The 23,030-nt window shown below is 38.2% G+C and overlaps 1 protein-coding gene across 2 annotated transcripts in view; it reads left to right on the top strand.

The window, feature by feature from the left end:
• ARHGAP15 (Rho GTPase activating protein 15) overlaps positions 1-22,521 on the top strand; it is a 609,886-nt gene extending 587,365 nt beyond the window's left edge. For both annotated transcript variants that reach the window (XM_015062996.3, XM_053214988.1), the window contains one exon: positions 22,158-22,521. In XM_015062996.3, coding sequence (XP_014918482.2) covers positions 22,158-22,341 — 184 coding nt within the window. In that variant the 3' untranslated portion in view covers positions 22,342-22,521. The remainder of the gene's footprint in view (positions 1-22,157) is intronic.
• Positions 22,522-23,030: the final 509 nt, after the last annotated feature.

Raw genomic sequence — 23,030 nt, forward strand, 5'->3', positions numbered from 1 at the left:
GAAATGAATCAAAGTGTTTAACCTAATTGGGCTTCTATAAATCAGGAGTGTTGTCATATCAGTAATCCTTCCAGATAAGGCATTTCAATGAGGCGCCATGCAAGAGTACAATGTATAAACACGAAATAAATAGAATCCATTGACCCTTCTATTCAGCAGCCTTGTATATCTTCCCTCTTTCTATTAGCGCTATTTAATAAAATTACCACTTAACAACTGACATTAGTGGATTTTTTTAACCATTGAGGGACTATATTTTTTTTCCTTTCTATGACTCTCTTCAATTTATGCATACAACCACAGAAAGGCTTGATCTTTTGATGATTATAAGGTCAAGAGGATACGGCAAGGGAAAGGGGTAATGTGCATCCATTGGGATCTCGGTTTTAAAAATCCATATTATGAATATTTGTACAATTGGTTTTTTTAATGAAGTAGGTATGTATGTGTTAATCTGAAAGGATCACACAAGTATCTCTCTTTTATGTGTATTTCTTTAAGTCCGTTTCAAATAGTTATCTTTGAAAATTAATTCCAATACATTTCTAAATTCACTATTTGTCTACTTCAACACCTCTGTACAGCTATAATTCCCCCCCTTTTTTTACTCACTTAAGGGTAACTGGGTTCAAATCCCCCCAGCTTGCCTCTCAAGTGCCCAGATCTTTTCTCATCCAGGAATACCTTGCATTACTTCTATAGATGTATCTGATTTCCTTTTGAAATTACTTTTCCTCTGAATGGCGCATTCCTGGCACGTATGCTACCATTTTCCATCCAAATCCCATGTAGACATTATTGGTTGGTCATATCCCCCTTTTTCACTGCAGCTTTAACTTCAGGGTCCTTTCCTGCAGAGCAGACAGCTAGCATCAGCCAGGTAAAGCAAACCTGTGTATCATCCTCTGCCAGAGTGGGTCTCTTGGTCCACTGCCACCATTCTTTCATAGGTGTTATGAAAACAAAAATGCAGACTACAGACACACCCTTATGCTTCCAAGAGAACAGGAGGCTTGTGTCTGTTTCCTTAAAAATCCCCAGTGTCTGCCTTTTTGTTTCATTCTTTAATAAATAAATGTGTACTTTATGAGGATATACACACACACCTTTTATATAAGATAAAAAGTTAGCATAAATATATACATTAAAGTATACACACACACACACACACACACACACACACATATGTAAGATATTACTACAAACCCCTAACATTTCAGGGTCCCCTTATTTTGCAACTGATGACTATACTTGTCATGTGTTTCCAAGCTTGTCAACTTTCCTTACAAACTATTTCAAAAAACTTTTTTTCCCGTTTATTCATTTTTGAGAGACATAGAGAGACAGAGCATGAGCCGGGAAGGGGCAGAGAGAGGGAGACACAGAATCTTCAGCATGCTCCAGACTCCGTGCTGTCAGCACAGAGCCTGACGGGAGGCTGGAACTCACAAACTGCGAGATCATGACCTGAGCTGAAGTCGGATGCTCAACCGACTGAGCCACCCAGGCGCCCCTCTTACAAATTATTTCAAACTTGAGGAAGAAAACAGGGTTTCGACTTTTTTTTTTAAGTATTAAATTGCTCAACAATAGCATTTAGAGCAGAAGGCAATTAGAAATCATCCAGCCCAACCAGGTACATTTCCAAATGAGGAAGCTGAGACTGAGGAAAGCTACGTGAATCCCTGAACTCCTGCACGCAGTGAAATGTAGAGCCAGGGGAGAAAGGCAGCTTTTCTGTTTCTTGGTACAAGTTGATCTTCCATCCAGGCAGTAAAACTGATGTGCACTAGAGAGACTAAAGCTGCCTCACGGAATCACCTTTTTCTCCAGGTGTCTGTGGTAATCTGGGTGTGTAAGCCTCCCAGATCACTACACAAGTGTATAGGTCAGTGAAACGGATTCTTTCTCACTTGGGTGATGTAGACATTATTATCTGTCAGGAAGCAAGACTTTCCAACACAAACCTCATAACTCCTGCATTCTATTTTTGACACCTTAACCCAAAGTAATTTCACACTACCTCATAAAACCTTTGAAAATGGCGCATCGGAGGATGATGTTTTGTACTTACTGAATTCCCTTTTCCGAAAAAATACGTTGATGTGCTATATTAGATTGTTGAATTTCCAAATTATCTTCTCTGGTCATTCTCTGTAACTTTTTTCCAAAGAAAGGAGAAAGGGAAGGAGGAATGACGTGGAAAGAGACCCAATATCTTTGCCGATGAAGTTGGCTTTCCTTCTTGGACCTCAGAGACAACAGCTAAGGAGAGTACTGTGGGCAGGCAGCTTTGTTCTGACTGTAAGAAAACTACGGGGAAGTTCCTGATTTCTGGTTAGTTTTGCTCGCATTCTTTTGGAGCAGAAAGGCATCCAGATGAGGAAAAATTTAACCTTTCAGTCCCCTGTAAAGTAAAAACAATTGTAATGGCAAGAAGGTATTTTCTACTTCCTACTGCAAACAAAAACAGAAGTAAAGCTGAAGGTGACACACCATCTAAAGTCAAAGATTTTGCAATCTAATTGAGGGAAATAAAGCATATGTGCATGAAATAACTTAGAGATAAAAATAAAACATGTCAACAACAATGTAATACAATTTGAATGTTTAAATGCCAAGAAAGCAAATAACGAAGTGATAGGAATATAATTCTTAAGTCTCCCTAGTAGAAACAGGCTTAAATATGGTTTTGGATATGGTGAATGACACAGGATGCAAAGAAATTCAAATGTGTGTGGCCATAAGGATAGATGAGAGGGGAAGTTGACCTCCGGATCCTGAGTGTGTGCAATCTGCTGTCATTATCTTTTTTCTTTTTTTTTTTCACTTTTTTAAAATTAATATATTTTATTTTTCAGAACAGATTTAGGTTTATAGAAAACTGAGCAGCAACCAGAGACTTCCCATGTACTTCTCCCCACACACAGACACAGAGTCTCCCCTGTTGTTAACATCTTGCATTAGTGTGGTACATTTGTTGAAACTGATGAGCCAATATGAATATATTATTATTAACTAAAGTCTGTAGTTTACATTAAGTTTCACTCTTAATGTTGTATATTATGTAGGTTTGACTAATGTATAATGATATGTAGCTACCACTGTAATATCACATCGAATGGCTTCACCGCCCCCAAAATCCTCTGTGCTCTGCCTATGCATCCCTCCCCCATTGCTAACTCCTGACAACTACTGATCTTTTACTATCTCGAGAGTTTTGCCTTTTCCAGAATGTCAGATACCCGGAATAATACAGTATGCAGCCTTTTCACACTGGCCTCTTTCACTTAGTCATAGGATTCCTTCACATCTTTTCATGGTTTGATAGCTCTTTCCTTTTTACTGCTGAGTCATATTGCAGTGTGTGAATGTCCCATCGTTGGCTTATCCAGTCACCCGCTGAAGGACATTTATGATCTTCTTAAATTTAAAAACCAATTTTTTTTATTTAAAAAAAAATTTTTTTAACGTTTATTTATTTTTGAGACAGAGAGAGACAGAGCATGAATGGGGGAGGGGCAGAGAGAGAGGGAGACACAGAATCGGAAACAGGCTCCAGGCTCTGAGCCATTAGCCCAGAGCCCGACGCGGGGCTCAAACCCACAGACTGCAAGATCGTGACCTGAGCTGAAGTCCGACGCTTAACCGACTGAGCCACCCAGGAGCCCCTAAAAACCAAATTTTTTTAAACTTAAGTTTTAACTTAGCTTTTTTAACCAGTGATCTGCTCAGATAGGAAACATGGTTCTCAGAACACATTCTTTTCACCTTGGAGACTTCTTTGTTTAGGGGAGGAGGTTATATAATTTGGGGAAACATAAAACGAGACCATTATTTCTGTCCTTAAACTTGAGTCATGGGCCACTTCATCTTCTTGCTTCCATTCTTTGGTGAGGTGACAGCAATAAATTTTAGAATATACAACCAAAAAATGAGAATTAGAAAATAAAGTTCTGAATTTTTAAACAAACCTGGTCATTGTCAAACATTTATTGGGGGTTGTGTCTTTACCTTTGCTCTAAAACTACACTGATATGTTGTTTTTATAATGAATCAGAATATAAGTCCAGATTTGAAGGTATGACTTTTTCTCTCCTCTTTAGTTACAGTGTTAACTAGGCCCCAAAAGCAATTCTATGACTTTTGCAAAAGTGACATCCTAAGCTGTTTTTGATTCTCTAAGTTGAAGCAGATGTCACCTGACACACCAGTGTCTTTCTTTTTAACATCAAATAACATTGATAACCTAATTACTCATAATAATAATAATAATAATAATAATAATAATAATAATAAAGGCTGCCCTGCCATTTGAAGGGAGTTTACAGTGAAAATCATTTACTTGGCTCCATGACTATGGATACACATTGATTTTAAGACAGCATAGGGAGGCTTTGCCAGAAAAATTTTAAAGTTCAAATAGAAAAAATAATCACAATATCTTTCAGTCATTTGCTGCTTATATTTGTGTTCTTAAAATGCACAACTAAATGCTCTCTGCATACAGATATCACTTGGTAGGTGGGGTGTATCATATTACTGGATTATTTTCCAGTACATTGGGCATAGTTAAGGTAAAGTGTATTAACTTTCTCTCAAAATAAAGATGAAAACAGAGTTGTAGCGGCTGTGAATGCTTCAGCCATTGTCAGGAAGTTAAGAACTGACAGGAGGTCCAAATAATCAACTCTGCCTGGTGCATATACTGTAGCTTTCCCCTGGGATATCTGGTCTAATCCTACAATGTATCTGACTGGCATGAATGTAGAATTACTTTCAATAAAGATTTTATTTCAAGCTTGGATGATTTCCCCAAAAACATCTTGTCACTAAGGCAAAGTATATCATAGAATATCTGATTTTTTTCCCCCTACAAGTCAGCTTTTGAGGGGGAAAAATACACATTTCAACTCAAGTACTCAACTCAGGTCAATTCACTGTAAAAAATCACATTTTAACATATCTAGACTGATTAAAGATTTGCTATGTTAAAGAAATCAGGGAACTGTCGACGGAAGCTTACCCTAAGTCTGCAAATGAAAAGAATAAGTAACACATTTGCTCATCTACAATTTGCACTCTCCCTGCAGTAGCCTCCAATCGAAGAGAAGGCAGGACAGATGATTCCGCAAGCTAACACCCGGCTTCTAGAATATTTGTCTTTTTGCAAGTAAGGAACATTTAAAGGTCACATCTTCCAATAAGTATGAGGTTGTTTCCAGGCTATATGAGAAATATGAATGGCTCGGTCATGATCACACTAAAATGATCTGCATTTCTCTATTTATCTATCTTTTCTGTGTCTTAATGCTATTCTCTTCCTTCGTGATGCCAAATTAAGTCAGTGTGTTCAAGATAGGGGAACAGGACAGTTGCAGTACGTTACTCTGCTTTGACTTCACCGAAATGTTTCATTTTACGTGTGCTTACATTATTTCAGCCTTGGTGTCACTTTTGTGGATTTATGCTCAGTTCATATAATCTTAAAAATATCTCATGTTACCTATAGAGTTTCACCTTTTAGTCACTAAAAGCACACAAATCACATGGTTTAGTTCTAATGGCATAGGAGTAATTATTTTAATATTTAATAACCATAGTATATTTATACAATGCTTTAAGTTCAAAATCCCTCTTATCTCTATTATTATATTTTATGACTAGCACATAATATTGTGATAAGATATATGTACAAGAATGAAAACTAAGTATGAATGATAGCAGATAAAACTCAAGAGAGGCATAGAAAGGTCCAGATTTGAGTCTCAACTTTTTGACTTAATTGGCTGTATGAGCTTTAGACAGGTCGTTTAGCCAAAAGTCTTTAAACCCTGCTGCACACCCGATTTGCCTGTGACACTTTTTAGAAACTCAGAGACCTAGGTCTCAACCCTGGAAACTAAATCAGGATCACTGCAATTGCTTTGCTTTTTCAAAACTGTAGCCAGAGTGGAAAACCAGTGAGTCCTAATCTCCTTCTCCTTGTTTATAAACTAACAACTGACAGAAGTAAATGTAATCACATGTAATAAAAATTTACATTTCCATAATCTACAAAATAGAAGGTACTATACACAAGGTATGATGGCTTTATCCCAAGTCTGTCTGTTTGTTCCCCTACAACATTACTACAATATTATTGACTATCAACACTATGCTGTACTTTTTTCTTATTTGTAACTAGAATTTTGTAGGTTTTATCCCAGTTTTGTTGATGATGAAACATAAATTTGGAGTGGAAGGGAATGATTCATGAACACAGAGCTGGTCAGAACTTGACTCTGAACTAGATTTTAGGTCTCCTTTTTCAGAAGCAGTTCTCTTTCTTTCTAGAATTTCTCTGATTCCCCAGAGCTCATGACTAAAATCACAGATTGGATTTGACATGGTGATGGTTATCTATGAACACCAATGGAAAGAGTGGAACAAGATGGGGAGGAAAGAAAAGTCAAGCTATGATGTGGCCCAACAAAGCCTGGCCAACCCACAGGAGTTCTGGAGCATCTATGGCCCCTCAGAGTTGTCAACAGATGGACCAAAACATCTTGGCCTTTTTGCCCTCACTGTGATCAGTCATTGGGCCAAGGGCTGTCTCTAAGGGTCTCCTGGGGTGAGGCTGTCTTCAGTTGAGGCAAATTACGGAGGACCTGACCACTGAAGCTCACTGCTGACTAACTCCTGCAGCTGGAACAATAGTCCCTCCTTGAAGAGACACCTGGGCAGCACATCCTATGTTTACCACAGTCCACCCTTTGAACTGTTTAAATCTATTCCTAATGTATGCTTGGGAGGCAGTTCCCCAGGACTCCAGCAGGCCTTGCTTCCTGAGGGAACCTTTGAAGAGGCAGCTTTAGTGGGATGACCCAAGACCTACAGCGGAAGCTGGGTCCAAGCCCATGACTGACACTCATTGTCTCCCTTCTCCACTGTCCCTTCTAGTTCCCCTCCCCTTCAGTTATCACCTCTGCCAGTCATGGTGGCTGCTCACTGCAGCAACTCAAGCCTTCATCCTTGAGGGGCCGAAGCTCTGATCACCATGTATTCTCAAGCATTGTTGCCCTATCCCTTAACCATCTCTGTCACAACTGAGTGACAAAGAACTTGAAGATTTTATGTGGATCATCTGGATGTGACACATATTCCCATTGTATAACAGCAACTCATTCTCCTCCACTTGATCGGGGTTACTGACTTCTGCCTAGAAGGTCACTCTTCTGGCCTGCTGGCCCCTGGTCAGGAAGCCCCAAGTGCTCAGGAGCAGCGGTAGCCTGTAGAACAATGACTACATACATCATTCTAATACAATGACATAAGCTGAATAGCGTCCTTCTTGGTCCCCATTGACTTTGTTCTTGGGGATCCCATATTCTATTAACTGCCTCCATAATTTACTGTGAGTCAGGTCCCCTTGGCTGCCTCTAGGCCCTGCTGCTTATTATTGTAACTGTATCTACCTGGCTTTTAGCAATTAAGTCCTACCACCTGGCCTCTATTATTTCAGCATTTTATCATCCCCATTGTTATCCAAAAGCCTAGTTCTGTAATGGACACTCCTACAGCCAACCCTGATTTACAAGGTAAAGCCTTATAATTGCAAACAATGTTCTTGTAGAGTATCCATGGTGCTTAGGAATAGCCCTTCAATCTCATTGATCTTGCATTTACTATGCACAAACTCCCGCCATTATTTTTGAATGTCTAACATGTTATATTAACTACTAGTGTTTCCTTCATGGATGTAACATCCCAATTCACCACCAGGGAGAGTTTATAACTAGATGGCTACCCTGTGCCAAGACGCAACTGCACTTGGCTGCTATCACGACAGATTCTTCATTGCCAGCCAGGCAGCAAGTGACCCAGCTCCAAATCCTATCTTTGCCGGCTTTCTTGAACCACTTTTAGAACCAATAATCACAGTATGTTCTCTACAGGGAGGCCCTGAAACAGAGTTCAACATGCAGGGTGTTCACTAGGGATTGACCTCTGGAAGAGAAAGGGTGAGAATAGGATTGGGCAGAAGGAGTTCAATCAAGATGTGGACCCAACCAAATTTCAGTCAACCCCACAGGGAACCCATTGATGCTATCCCACAGTGAGAGGAAATGGCCACATTTATATCTGTAGTGGGTCAGTCAATGCCCTTGGGCAAGGTGGCTCACTGCAGTTGAAGTAAACCTTGAAGAAGACAACTAAGGTCATCATTTCCTACAGTTAGGCAGGGAATCTGAGTGGCCTATTTCTGCATCCAAAGCAGCCACCATCATTGTCAAATTGGTAAATTTAGGAATGGTCCATAAGCAGCTTGGAAACTAGAAGACTCTTTTATAAAGCCCAGTATAGGGCTTCTTCATGGTCCCTAAAAAAATGATACATTTCATCCAGCTCATAGAACTTATTATTAACAGGTGATTACGAATGGGTGAGCTGAACAATAGAATGATGAGTTAGTCCGACATCCATATGTACAAGGACATATGCAGAAACTGGCACATTTTATTTCTCTACCACAGTACAGATTATAAATTTATATATGTAAAAGCAAAATAAATAGTTTCTGTCCTTGAGCCAAACATTATACACATTTTGAAAGGGTTTGCATTTTTGCAGATACATCAAGCATTTTACCTAAAATGGAATTTGGTGGTCAGATTTTAGATGGTGTCATTATCTTTAACTTCAACCATCCATAATATAAACCAGATAAAAATTACATTCTATTCTAAGTCCCTTTCTCCAATTTTGTTCAAACTGGGTACATGTTGGAAATTCATTGTCAATAGTACATACGAAGGAAAGGCATGCTGTACAATTATAGGCCCCTAACAAGCTTTCCAGAAATAATCACTCCTTTGTCTCTGCTGCCTTTATGTTCTCATCATCAGCGAGTAAGAATGAAACTCCGGTGTGCAGGAAATGTAAATATTGTGCCATAATCAAAACTAATTTCCCTTTCAAGGTCCATTGTTCTAAATGATTTAGTCGACTCGGAGTGTCTTCTAGACATTTTCCTGGTTCATTTCTAGTTCTGGAGGGCTATGTACAGCCTAAGCATTTGTTGGGGCCAGGGAGAGCATCCATTTATACAATATTTCAATAAATATTTATTGAGCATCTAGTACTATGAGTCAAATACTAATCTTGGTCTAGAGATACAGCACTAAACAAAAACAGATGAAATCCTGGTGCTTAAGATGTTTACATTCTACTGGAAAAGATAATAAAACAGATCAGCAGGGTAGAAACTTGTCTGGCTCTTACCACCTGTCCTAGCTTATCTTCATTCTCTTCTGATTTTCTATCATCATCTCCAACTGCCAGTCCCAGATCTGGGTTTTAGACAGAATTCAGGCAGAACTCTGTGTGGCTATTTTATGTCACCTTTACCTGGATATACCCTGAAATATTTACTATCTATTTCCGATATACTGAACATGAGGAACTCTGGAATCCTGCTTTATACTTGGGTTTTCCCTAAGAAGAATCTGGGTCTGTCTGATCTCAGAATCCTCAAGCTTTCTAACAGTGTGTATTTTCCAGGAAGGGGAGGGGGGTGCCCAGGACTGGCCCACTTCTGTAGGACTTCACCAAAGTCTCAGCTCTCTTCCCCCACAACTCTCCTTCTCTCAGTCCAGAGAATCTCTCTCTTATCTGGTAGCAGGGTAGCCTGGTTCTTCATCTCCTTTCCAACCTGCTGGTTCGGCCGTTGTGGCAACTCTGGGTCCTTAGGCACTTAGGCTTTTATAACTGAAAGCTACAGTCCTCGAAATTCACATGCCCTCTCTTGCAAACCTCCAAGGCATGTTCTCTGCTTTTCTGCTGCATCACCCCTTCACTGAGCTCAAAATGCTGCTGACTGAATCTTGGGGAAATGTAAGGAATACAAGGAAGGGTGGGAAAGAAACCTTAGTTATTATATATTATCCCACCTCATCTCAAATGAGGACTGTCCATTCTTTCGTTTTAATCTGGGAGCCCAAACCACATTTTAAATGTCATTCAACTTGCCGTCTAATAGAAGAATCTTGACTATCCCTGAACACCTCCTGATGGGGACCTCATGGCCTTTTTATGTCCAGAATATTTAATAACCTTGACAAAAGTTCACAGTATTCTTCCAGTACACATATGGAAACATCAAGACCAAACGTTAATAGCAGTGATGTCTACGTCATAGAAATATGACAGATTTTAATTTTCTATTTCGACTTGTCTGCATTTTCCTAAATTTTCTGTAATAAGTATGAATCTTTTGAAGCAGCCTAGGCTGTTTCCACAGCTCGAATTCTGCATGTGGAGGTGAAGTCAGTCTCTGAGCTAATTCCAGGAACTGGATTTATAAGAGGAAAGAAGACTTTTTCTCCCATATCATGGCTTTCTGTACTCAGTCATCAGGACTTCTCTAACTGTTCTCTTTTCCAAATCCCACACCTTCCGCCCCCGCACCCCATTGCTGAGAAGCGTATCCCTGTGCAGGGCACGTTCACTTCATGTTCTCTGGTTGTGCAGTGTCTCTCCTAAAGTCAAGTCACCGTAAAGGAAAAAGTGCCTGAAACTTATTTTTTCCCTCAGAAAGTAAAATTAAGCATGGATGATTGAATGATGATATCCGAATTGCGACTCATTCTCTTTCAGCTATTCTGGGATCTTTTAAACAAGGAAACAATTTTCAAAAAAAAAAACTACTGAAGATTTGATATCGATGCCCTTAGTGGGAAGTAAAATAGCTATTCTCACCGATGTGAAAAGAAAAGCTAGAAGGTTGATGAATTCTGACTTTGCATATTGATAGTATTCCTTTTAGTTTTATCTAACATCACAAGGCAAATATTTAAGTTCTGTATTTTCCACTACTATTTTATAATTAAGTTCTTTATTTGGTTGGCCTAATTAATGCTGATCCATGCACAATCCCCAATATTCTGTATAAAAATTTTTCTATGATATACTAGCCTTTTTAACTGCTCTATTGAACAAATTCAGGTAGAGAATAATGATGGGCTTACTATGTTTTCCTTTCTAAAGATAATCCTAATGTATAATATATTTCCTAATCTTTCATCCTAAATCAATGTCTTCTGGGGATGGGGATATGATCAGTAGCTACAGGTATATCCACAGTGCTCAGGGGCATAAAAATTAAGACTTCTTTACTGTTGTGGATGGCTAAAACAATTTGAAAACTTGAGAGAAACACCTAAGGGAAACCATACCTGAAATTCTCCATCTACTTTGCCAATAGTGTATTTCCATTCACAATGAGAAATGAATGCTTTCAAGAGTTTAAAACACTGTGAGAATCTGGAGAAAAAGATAATGCAGATTAATTCGTTTTTCTTCTACCTAAAAACCTCCTTCTCAATTCTGTAAATATATCCTTGGATGTGAATTAGCTGATTTAAAACATCAAAATTTATCACCCAAGACTTCTTGTTGACTCTAACTCCCCCCCCCCAGGCCTCAGACCTCACTGTTAAGAAACCCCTTGATTTCAAACTTAAAATCGTTGAATCTCAATTATTTGTGGAAAGACTATCCATATCCCAGAGTAATAAAAATCTGCATCTTAATCTAGGATCTTCTACCTCCTACATGGCTTTAGCCAAATTATTCAATCTTTATCAGGCTCATTCATCTGAAAATTTTATTTTATATCTGAAAAAAAATATGGAGGATATCCCTAAAATATAATAGTTTAGAATATACAGAGATCATCAGCAAAGTAAAATATGCCAGCTATGTGTGTCTGTGACTATAGAAAGCTGCCATCAAAATATAACATCACAAATCAATGGAGAATGGGCAATTCATGCAACCAAATGTTATTGGGGGGAATTAGCTAGCTTTTACAAAAAATAAATTTAGATTACCATCATATTTCACACACTAAAATATATTTAAGATGAATTAGAGGGTATGTTGAAAAATAAAATTATTTAAAACCTAGAAGAAAACATTTATGATATTTATCTGATGTCTTTAAATTGGTGAATTTTGTAGTAAAAATGGTAAATATAAATAAAGAAAAGAACAGAATAATTGGGAGAATATAAATACAACAAAAATAATGAAATACTATGCTTCTTACTACATAAAAAACTTACAAATCTATAAATTCAAGAATGTTCATTATGACATTGTCTGTAATAGCAAAGAATTAGATGCAACCTAAAAGCCAAGCAGCAGGGGAATGGCTAAGTAAATTAAGGTATTTCCATATTATGAAATGTAACCACTTTTAAAAAGGATGAGGCATTTTTATATATACTGACTTGGAAAGATGCCCACGATATATAGTCAAGGGGAGGAGGAAGAAATTGTAGCATATTATATATTTTTTATTTTATTCTTTTTTAACAAGAAATATATAGATAGATGATAGATAGATAGATAGATAGATAGATAGATAGAAGGAAGGAGCATCCATCTGTTAAATTATAGTTATCATTAAGGAGTTTGACGAGGAAACAGGAGGTATTTACTTTTTTATTCTAGATACTCCTGATTAGGACATTTTTTTCCAAAGTCTATGCATTAGTTTTGTCATACAAGGTAAATAAAATGGATTAAACTAGCAAGCAAACAAAATTACATGCTCTCAATAAGAAAGGGAAGAGTAGATATGAATAGCTAGTCACAGAAGAAGATATCCACCTCAGGGTTGGGTTTTTTTTTTCTTTAACTTTGCACACATTTCCTACATTCAAAGAATGACAGACCATTGAAAAATGCCTATCAATTGGCAACTATTTTAAAAAGAATAACACCAGATGATAATGATGTTAATAGGACTAGCAGGCTCTCCCACACGTTTTCGTATTTTAAGAAAAGAAGAGCTGTAACTGAACGATCTAGTGTGAGTTCTCAAACTGCAACCCAGGAGGAGCAGTATCATCCTCTGCAAACTTGGAGGGAATGCAGATTCTCAAGTTTGCCCACGTGGTGAATCAGAAATCTGCAGGTGGAGCTCAGCCATCTGTGTTTTCACATGGCTTCCAATTAATCTCATGAATGGTCAAGTTTGAGAACCATTGATCTAGTCGCTACAATTCTGGTATTTTACTGTAAGGCAGAGTTTCTCAACAGCAGCACTATTGACATTGGGGCTGGATAATTTTTGTGACCAAAGGCTGTCCTGTGCATTGTGGGACGTTTAGCAGCATCCTTTGCCTGTACCCACAAACTGCCAGTAGCAACTCCCCTCCCAGTGACGACAATCAAAAATGTCTCCAATATTGCCAAATGTCTCCTGGGGTAGGGGTGGGGTCCAAAATTGCCCCTGGTTGGGAACAACTGCCTAAAGAAATACCACAAAGTGTGGAGGAGGAATACATGGAAAGATGTTTTTATATATCAATTTCACTTATACTAAGAAGTCATAAGGTATAGGGTACAAGCCATTCTGTCCCATATAAGGTAATGAGGAAATAATATGTATTACATATGTAAGACATGAGAATTGCTCATGATCAAAGTGAAAAATGCTGTATACAAATTATATAGAAAGTATTTTCTCAAATACAAATGAAGATAATTTATTTACACTTCATATCACCTAAATATTGGCAGTGTCATTCTCCTGCTCAAAACCCAAGAATGGATTCCCACATTCTTGGAATTAGATCCTGAACTTTTATCAAGGCCTGCAAGACCCCCCACGGCATCTCCTACTTCCTTTGCCTCACTCTCGAGTCTTCAGCCATACTGTCCCCTTCTCTATTTCTAGAACCACCAAGCACAACCTCACCACTGGGGCTTTGTACCTACTCTTCCCTTCCTGGGATTCTCCCTTTCCTGGTACATGCAACTAACCGAGTCTCTGCTCAAATGTCCCTTCCCTCAAGAGGGCTCCCTGAGTACCTGGTCTGTTACAGGTAGCATTTCCCACTACACTCTGCTCAGTAGAATTATCTGAGGGCTACATTATCTGCAGGCAGGCAGACCCCACCCATACTAAGTAAACAAGAATGTCTAGAGATGGACTCCGGATGACTAGGATTTTTTAAAAGGTTCCCAGGATCAATGGAAGAACTACTACTTTTCAGTTTTTCTTGTACTTCAGTGCCTAAAATCACATTGTATATTGATTGGTATAGTATGTTGTCTGGTTCTCCCATTAGATTATAGGACTGATTATAGATTCACGTGGACTGTGGGCAGGGTCTGTTTTACTCATTGTACTATCTCTGACATCCGAAACAGTATCCAACACCTAATAGGCACTCAATAGATTTTTATGAATCAATAACAGTTACATTGAGTTACTCTTCATGGTTACTGGTGGGCTTTTTTCTTTATTATACTTTTTTTAAAATTTTCAAATTCTAAACTAAAGTTACTTTAAATTAGAAGAAAAAAAAAACAAATTACAGAGGATTTTTAAATCCGCCTTCAGAAATTGTGATATATTTGAAGCCCAGTGATTAGCACAAAATAGATATTCAACAAATAGTAATTACTGTTAGTGTTCCTTTTTGATATCAATTATATGAGGGCTTTGGCTATAATATCCATTTTATCTATGGTGGTGTTACCTTATAGAATATATATTCCTCTAGAGATAAGTCATTTTGAAGTCCATGGGGTATTCTTTTTCTTTACTTTATCAGGTCCTCCTATCTTATTAGATATTCTGAATATTTCTTTAAAGATGCTTTATACTCTCCCTATAATGTCCAATCAATAAGGGTATGAAACAAGTAAATAATTGAAAATGTTTCAATCTTCTGCATTGAAGTCAGTATAAAAAAGTTATTTAATAAATGCAAAGAACAAAAGTAAAAGTGTCAAAAAATAGCCATGATTCCCACTTAGAAGAATAGTTGTTAACTTGCTTTGGAAAATAATAATAATACAATACTTAAATACAAAATTGAGCACTTTATGATTAGTTTAAACAAATTGATTTATAACTTATATTAAAAACAGCTGAATTACTGGGGGCGCCTAGGTGGCTCAGTTGGTTAAGTGTCTGACTTCGGCTCATGTCATGATCTTACAGTTCGCCAGTTTGAGCCCCACATTGGGCTCTGTGCTGACAGCTCAGAGCCTGGAGCCTGCTTCAGATTCTGTGTCTCCCTCTCTCTCTGCTCTTCCCCCACTCACCTTCTGTCTCTCTCTCTCTCTCTCTCTCAAAAATAAACATTAAAAAAATTTTTTTAATAACTGAATTACCAGTGAATGACCACCTCAACACACATTGGTGTTAAATGCAAAAAACATTTGTGAAATTTCTTCTGCTTTTGCAATATTTGAAAATTTTTCCAACATACTGCCATAACTGTAGGGGAGAAAGTTGAAATCCTGCTTAGTCCCCAATCTTATTAGAAGGAAGGGAGGAGGAAGGAAGGAAGGAAGGAAGGAAGGAAGGAAGGAAGGAAGGAAGGAAGGAAGAGAGAGGGGGCGGAGAGAAAGAGAAAGAAAGAAAGAAAGAAAGAAAGAAAGAAAGAAAGAAAGAAAGAAAGAAAGAAAGAGAGGGAGGGAGAGAAAGAGAGAGAAAAAGAAGGAAAGCAAGAGAGCAAGAAAGAAAAATAAAAGAAAAAAGGAAAGAAAGAAAGAAAGAAAGAAAGAAAGAAAGAAAGAAAGAAAGAAAAGAAAAGAAAAGAAGGAAGGAAGGAAGGAAGGAAGGAAGGAAGGAAGGAAGCCAATGTAAGCAGCAGCATAGTTTGTGCAAATTGAGGGTAGCAAGCTATGGTTAGCAAGGATCCCCTGAAAATAGTTGTAGCACATAGGAAACAGAAGTCAAACATTGAAAATGTATTCTATCTTAAACAGCTTCTCTTTCCTTAAGTGGTCAAAGTCAGAGGTAACACTTCACATACAGTGGATAAGCTATATTTTGTGAGGTAGGTCTGACCTGATGGCAAGAGAACATTTACCACCGCAATTTCCCCATTCAAGTTAAGCCATCCTAAAGTTGTGTGTGTTGGAAAATAACAGCATTCCGGAGATAGGGAAGGGAAGACTTGTAGTCCACCTCCAATAACTTGAGAGTTGTCCTGCAGGCAATTATGTGCCTTTCAACTTCCTTTGCAAGTCACTATGGTAACAGTAAAGCACAGAGTTAAAAGAAAGGTTGCATCTGTATATTTGTTTGCAACTGGACTATTATTAAAAGCGTTGGTCTTAATTCAGCATTAATTTTGAGTTTTATAGTAAAGCTCTCCTTCAGTTTGAGTCATTTGGTAGTGATTTAAAGCAACTAAGAAATTTCTTTGGGTTAGCAATTCAGCTCACTTTAGGAAAAAAGTTACCCAGCATAAGGCTGCAAGGATTTTTTTGTCTGGGGTCCAACATCTGTAGCACTGGATCATAGATTATTTCTAAAATAATCTTAAATTGATGGATCATTGCTCCTTCCATTTGGACCCGACAAAAAGCAGCTCTGGCATTTCCTCTCCTTTTTATATCCATAAACTGCATATCATTTTTTCAGCTCTTGCCAGAAAAATGAATTCTTACTCATTTCAAGATTTTATAAACTTGAATTTTATTTAACAGTATTAGAATTGCTTTTACAGTGAATGTATATCAAGTGATATTTCATGAACAAATTTAAAAAAAATCATAATTATTTTTGTCAGGCTATTTTAAACTAAGCAGTATTAATAAATAGTCATTTTCAAAAGAGTGCAGTTTCAGGTCTTTTTAGTCAAGCATTCACAGTCACTAAACTTTGAGCTTTTCACGTCACTTAGAATCTTTGCTGTACGCATTTCTGGGAATAAATTAATGGTGAGTAAACAACCATGCAGAGGAATTCCCAAATATTGTTATAAGATCTGACTGTTTTTGTGCCTCCTTACCCATCCATCAGTTCACTGTACATTAATCTTTCAACCATGTCTTTGCTCTCACCTTTCTCATTCCGATGTGTTCTTTTGCCTTTTAGTCTTTGTTTTACCACAGAAGGGAGGTTTCTTTCATTTCTTCGCTGAAAACAGGTTAAATTGTAGCTCAAAATTTACAACACTGTCATGGCATTTAAGGCCTAATGAAATCTAAGCCCTGCCAGCAGGGTGGAACTTTCCAGAAATGACCACAATCTGACCTCTTTGACTTAGCTGCTACAGAGTTCCAAAGCCAGGTGGCATAGGAGGGTAAAATCCATTACACTTTCAAACCTACACAGTAGGCCTTTAGCAAAACCAGCTAGAGCAGCATTTCCTAATCCATGCTCCTCAGGAAAGCCAATCTATGACATCTAAGTCAGTTAAGGAAGACACGAGTCAAAGAGGAGCAGCAGTATTTTTTTCTGCAGGACTTTTCAGAGCCTTTATTATGCTATTGTGTATCATGAATTTGCAAGAAGAAAAAGTGGCATACAATTTTCTCCAAAACTTATCTTACTTTGGCATGCTATTTTTGCAAATCATATCACAGAAAGGGGGTTTTTCAGAACTCAACGTTGTGAAAGGTATCATCAGACTCATAGTAAAAACCTACATGGTTTCTGAGTCAGATCTTCCCTTCCAAATCTATGACTCAACTGCATTTTAAGCTACTGGAAGTATAACGTAACTGTTTTTGAGAGTTTTGTGCCTTTGGTACTAGACTAGAGTTTTTTTTTCTGTGGATGGCTTTTCTTTCTTTCAGTAGCCTATGCTTCTCCTGTGCGTGTGTTTACTACTTGAAGTCTTTAGATTTAACGGCACTTGCAGTATGCAGCTGGTCCCCACAGTGGGAGTGGAAATTTGAAATTCATTGATTTGAGGTAAAAAAACAGAACAAAACAAACAAACAAAAAAAACCCTGAGATTTAAATAATTTTCAAGCTATACTTTGAAAGTCTGGTCGATTCCCTATGTGGTCCTAAATCAACCACTTAACTATTTAACAGTTTGTTGAGGTAGAGAATAGGTAAGTTCACATTTGAATAAGGAAGTTTATAATGACCTTAATACATTTTCCAACACATCCCCAGTTTGGGGGACTTCTTTGCGAGAAATGTCTACTCGCTATTAGAAAGGAATCTAATCCAATTTAAACATTGATGTGAGAATGTATTTGTCTAGCTACATGAATCATATAATTTGGTAGATGGTGACTTCTACCCCAAACTGGTCTTCATTATCAGTATCTTTTCTCACTGAAAACTTGTTTGATTTCTCAACGCACCAGCTACTGGTTGGTTGACATTCAGAAAAACAATTGCCAATGAAATACACATAAACGCGCACACACACACACACACACACACACACACAAGCACACATTCAGTAACACTGCATAAGAAAAATGGCATGTATTCTATTTAATACACATCCACATTATCTTATTAACTTTCTTCCTTAACTACATTCGATTTTTCTAAAAGTTACTCCAAGTAGCTTAATTTTCCAAAATTAGGAGAGAACTCCAAGCTGTTAAGGAAATTTAACCTGCAATAACGCAGCTGTAACAAGAAAACAAAACTTTGCGTCGTTTAGTAAAATCTACTGATAACAAGATTATTTTAAAGCTAAAGCACTCATACGTTAAAGCTGGTTCTATTAATATCACGTAGAAAGTGTGCAGAGAAATGGACAGAAAGGATACAAGTTTGAGATGGAATGAATGCTCCACATTTACACATGCATAAAAGCACAAAATGAACATTTGTCCCCAAGAAATTTATGAAACTGATGCATTGGCAGAAATCCCTTACAGGAGTCCTCTTGCATAACCCACTGGCTAAGATAGAGAAGTCTTTCCTTGAGGTGGGTTCTGACATACAGTGCTAGCCTCCTACTCTCCACCCTATTTAAACTCAGTCTTGGTTTCCTCCTCTAGATTTGGCCCTACTCTAGATTCAAAGACCAAGCCTTTGGCTGAGCAGGAAAAATAGGAAGAACTCTGGAAAAATTGATAACTAGTCTAGCCCCATTTCATCCTTCTTTCTCTCCCCTCATGGCCCATGTCATACATGCTATAACTTTCCGGTATGCCCTGGAAAGCTGAGTCACACACACCCCACACACACCCAAGTTCCTCCAGATACTACAGGCCACTTCCAGGGTACTCTTGCACCCTCCTGAGAGCCCTGACTGCCCTCTCCAATAGTGGGCTCTTGAACTCCCTTGATTTCTAGCCTCACCTTTTGGAAGTCTGATGCAGTTCTGTCTCCCAACTATCCCAAATTTCACTTTGCCTCTACCTATTAAAATTATAGCTATTATTGAATAGGAAAATATACCTTCAATCCTTAATCAATCTTCACATCATCCCTTTCCCCTTCCAGTCTCCCTGGACTCCAGTCCTAATTTTCTTCTACCCTGTTGGTCAAGATGCCTTATATCAGTGGTTTGCCTTCACACTTTCAATACTTTCTTGCTTCTTTTCTACCTTCTCTGTGCCCTGTTACCTCTGAGCCCTGTTCTCTGCTAGAAAAATCTTATCAACTTAGATCTGTGCCAGCTATGGATAAAGTTGTTAAGGCAACTTTTGCCTAATAGGTACTCACTGGATTAGATATGTTTCTATATTTGCTTTTAATGAGTTTTTTTTTTAATTGTGAGAGAGTCAATGAAGGAGTATCACAAAAAAGATGTTACTTTAAAATCAAAAGAGAAAAGTCTGTTTTTCCCTTACGGTAAATATTATTAATGACTTTTATAATAAGAGGCTCTGGGAAAGGCTCAAGAGAGATCTTAAACTGAAGTTTAATAATAGGTATATTAAAATGAAGCAAAGGCTCATTCACTCCATTTGTCCCCACTCCAGGTTAGAAGAATGTTTAAATCATTTCACAGACTTTGGTAAATGCAGTTAGAAAGTGGTAGAGTTTCTTATATTCCAAAGGAAACTTTAAACTTGAAGTCTCTGATAACTCAGTGACACTCTAAAATATGAGAACACTTTCCAGAATGTAGCCAAGTCAACGCTGCTCACAGGTATAAATGCTCTCCATTGAAAGCAGGAAAAAAAAGTGAAAATGGGAGGCAGGATATCTTTAATATTCAGTCGAAATTTGAGAGTTATTTTGCCCACAATAAATCTACTAGAATCAGGCTGTCAATCACAATTCCGCAGTGGGGAATACAAATCCAGGCCCTTTATGGAAGGATCTTACAATGTTATGGAAGATGGCAGAATGAAAAACTGGCCCAGTATTTAAGAATAGGAGTCATAACACATACCATGATGATCCTTCCAAAGGCATTGGAACCAAACTGCCTGGGTTCGAACCTCAGCTTTGTATGCCATCAGGCACTTCACCTCTCTCAGCCTCAGTCTTTACATGTGTAAAATGGGCTTAATAATAGAGGTGCCTCATGGAATTATTATGAGTATTAAATGAGATGATAATATAATTATTTAGAACAACACTTCATTTTTTCACGTTGAGCAAGTCAAGGGCATTTTCTTGGCCATGCACTTGTGCTGTGGGGACTCATAAAGTAATGGTGTGGGTCCTTCTCAGTTTCATTCAGGAGAGAGAAAGCATGGTTTCTTGGTCACAGAACTGGTACTTCAGCAATCTGAGTTTATGAAGAGACAAATAAAGCAAATCTGCCTGCCTCCTCTTATATACGACCAAACAAAGGATCCTCTCCAGTCCAGCATTCCAGTGTTCTACAGTGGGCCCTGAGATGGAGACCCGACTGCCATGCGATAAAGACCCTTTGCCTCACTTTCTTCTCAACACTCATATTTCCCTTGGGTCGGGAGGTCTGGTAGAGTGCAGAGTTTAGTATTTCTCAGCACCCTATCCTTCCATATGCTATCCGTATTTCCTTAACATCTCTAAAACCTCACCCTTTCTAACTTTAATATAAAATGAAGTAGGCTCCAATGGTAAGAATAAGCATCATTGTTTAAAAGTCTCAATATATCGGATGGGGCTTTATTTTCCTTTTAAGAGTCCTGTGTTGAAGCAGGCAAGGCATAACCATTAATAAAAACCACATCCTAATGTTTCATAGGTATTCCAGCTCCCCATACAGTCCTCACACAAGCAAACATTTCTTTGATTCCAGTGGGACTCTTTTCTTGTGCAAATGCTACAGGACTCTGTATTTTATTGAAGTGTGAGCTAAATTGGATGGCCAAAAAGATAGACACTTAGAATTGTGCCATACACCTAAATGTCTCAGAACCTACCTTCTCTACAAAACATACTCCAGTTAGCATTTGTCAGGAACGCTGTTCTTACTCCAATCACTAAAAACTTATTTTTTGGTTTATGTCTACTTTCCATCATCAACTATGCGTATATTGTTCTTATTTATCGTGCTTGGATTCTTACATAGGCGCATCTCACCTGTTTCCTCCATTGACTATAAACTTTTCAAAAAAAATTTTTTAATATTTATTTAGTTTTGAGAGAGAGACAGACAGACAGACAGAGACAGGCAGACAGAGAGACAGAATGTGAACAGGGGAGGGGCAGAGAGAGGGAGACATAGAATCTGAAGTAGGCTCCAGGCTCTGAGCTGTCAGCACAGAGCCGACATGGGGCTCGAATTCACAAACCACCAGATCATGACTTGAGCTGAAGTCAGATGCTTAACCATCTGAGCTACCCAGCTACCCCTGACTATAAACATTTTGAAGGCTGAATCTTGTTAACTTCCCACCGTAATTTTTGCTGTTTATTTATCCACTCATTCCACATTTATTGAACACTCACAATGTCCAGGTACTATGGGGATAAAAAGTTATGGGGCGCCTCGGTGGCTCAGTCGGTTGAATGTCCGACTTCAGCTCAGGTCATGATCTCATGGCTCGTGATTTCGAGACCCGCGTCGGGCTCTGTGCTCACAGCTCAGAGCCTAGAGCCTGCTTCATATTCTGGGTCTCCCCCTCTCTCTCTCTGCCCCTCCCCTTCTCATGCTGTCTCTGTCTCTCAAAAATAAATAAACGTTAAAAAAAATTTTAAAAAAAGTTGTACCAGGCAATGAATCCTTCTCCCCAAAGTCATAGGTCCTATCTTCATAATAAAGCATAAAGAGTAAAAGACTAAAGAATGTTACGGTAGTTGCCATTTTTGTAGAACTAGAAAAATGTTTTGTCTGTGTTTCATTCCCCACCAAAGCCAGTCACTGCCCTTTCTTTCTTTAAATTGAAATTTTAAAAAGAAAAAGAATTCAAGAACACAGAATTTTAGAAATCAAAAGTAGCCACAATTTCACTTCAAACTCAGGGCATCTTCTCTCTTTCCCTTCCCCCTCCAGGATAGTGGCCAAAGCCTCCAAGAACCTCATGTCCACACAAAGCCTGGGGATTGTATTCGGACCCACCCTTCTGAGAGCTGAAGGTGAAATGGGGAACATGGCGGTACATATGGTATACCAAAACCAGATAGCTGAGCTCATGCTGAGTGAGTACAATAAGATCTTCGGCTCAGAGGAAGACTGACAGACAAGACAAGTTACTGAATATGTTCACATCTGTCTTGATGCCTAATATTTTTACATTTCTGTAAACATATTTCTGAAATATTTTTTGCCTTTCAAGCGACAGATGCCTCATTTTGTGAAAACTTAGTGATAATTTTGTGTTTAAGTTCCAAACATTTGAATAAAATAGTTGACAATATTTGCCTATATGTGTTCTACATTAACCCCTTCATTCCTGTTCCTTCTAGCACTTCGAGGCCTTCATTATACATGCTCCACACTGTTAAATAATGTGCAGAGCACAACACATATCCAAACAGCAGTTTTAAAGCTGCTCCCAGGCATTGGGTGTGTAAGTGGGTTGAGGGAGTGTTGTCAATATGGGTATATGTGCACACAGGTGAGACTTCTCACTACCCTGGCTGCCTCAAGCATGTTCCCATACTCCTACTTGTACAGGAGTAATACCAACAGAGAAAAGAAGTCAGAAATTAATCATTTTTAAATGAACAAAGGAGATCAGGTTCTCCACTAAAACAGATATATTTCATCTTTCAGAAACATTTCTGCATGTGCAAATATAAAATACAGCCCAGTTATCCTCAATGTTAGATGGTGAAATGTACAAATACAACAAGGTGAATGGCAATGTTTTTGAAGAAAAATGACATTTCAAAACATTTGCCATTGGAGATTATACACACACAC

The sequence above is a fragment of the Acinonyx jubatus genome, chromosome C1 (genome assembly GCF_027475565.1).
Source record: "Acinonyx jubatus isolate Ajub_Pintada_27869175 chromosome C1, VMU_Ajub_asm_v1.0, whole genome shotgun sequence".
NCBI lineage: Eukaryota > Metazoa > Chordata > Mammalia > Carnivora > Felidae > Acinonyx > Acinonyx jubatus.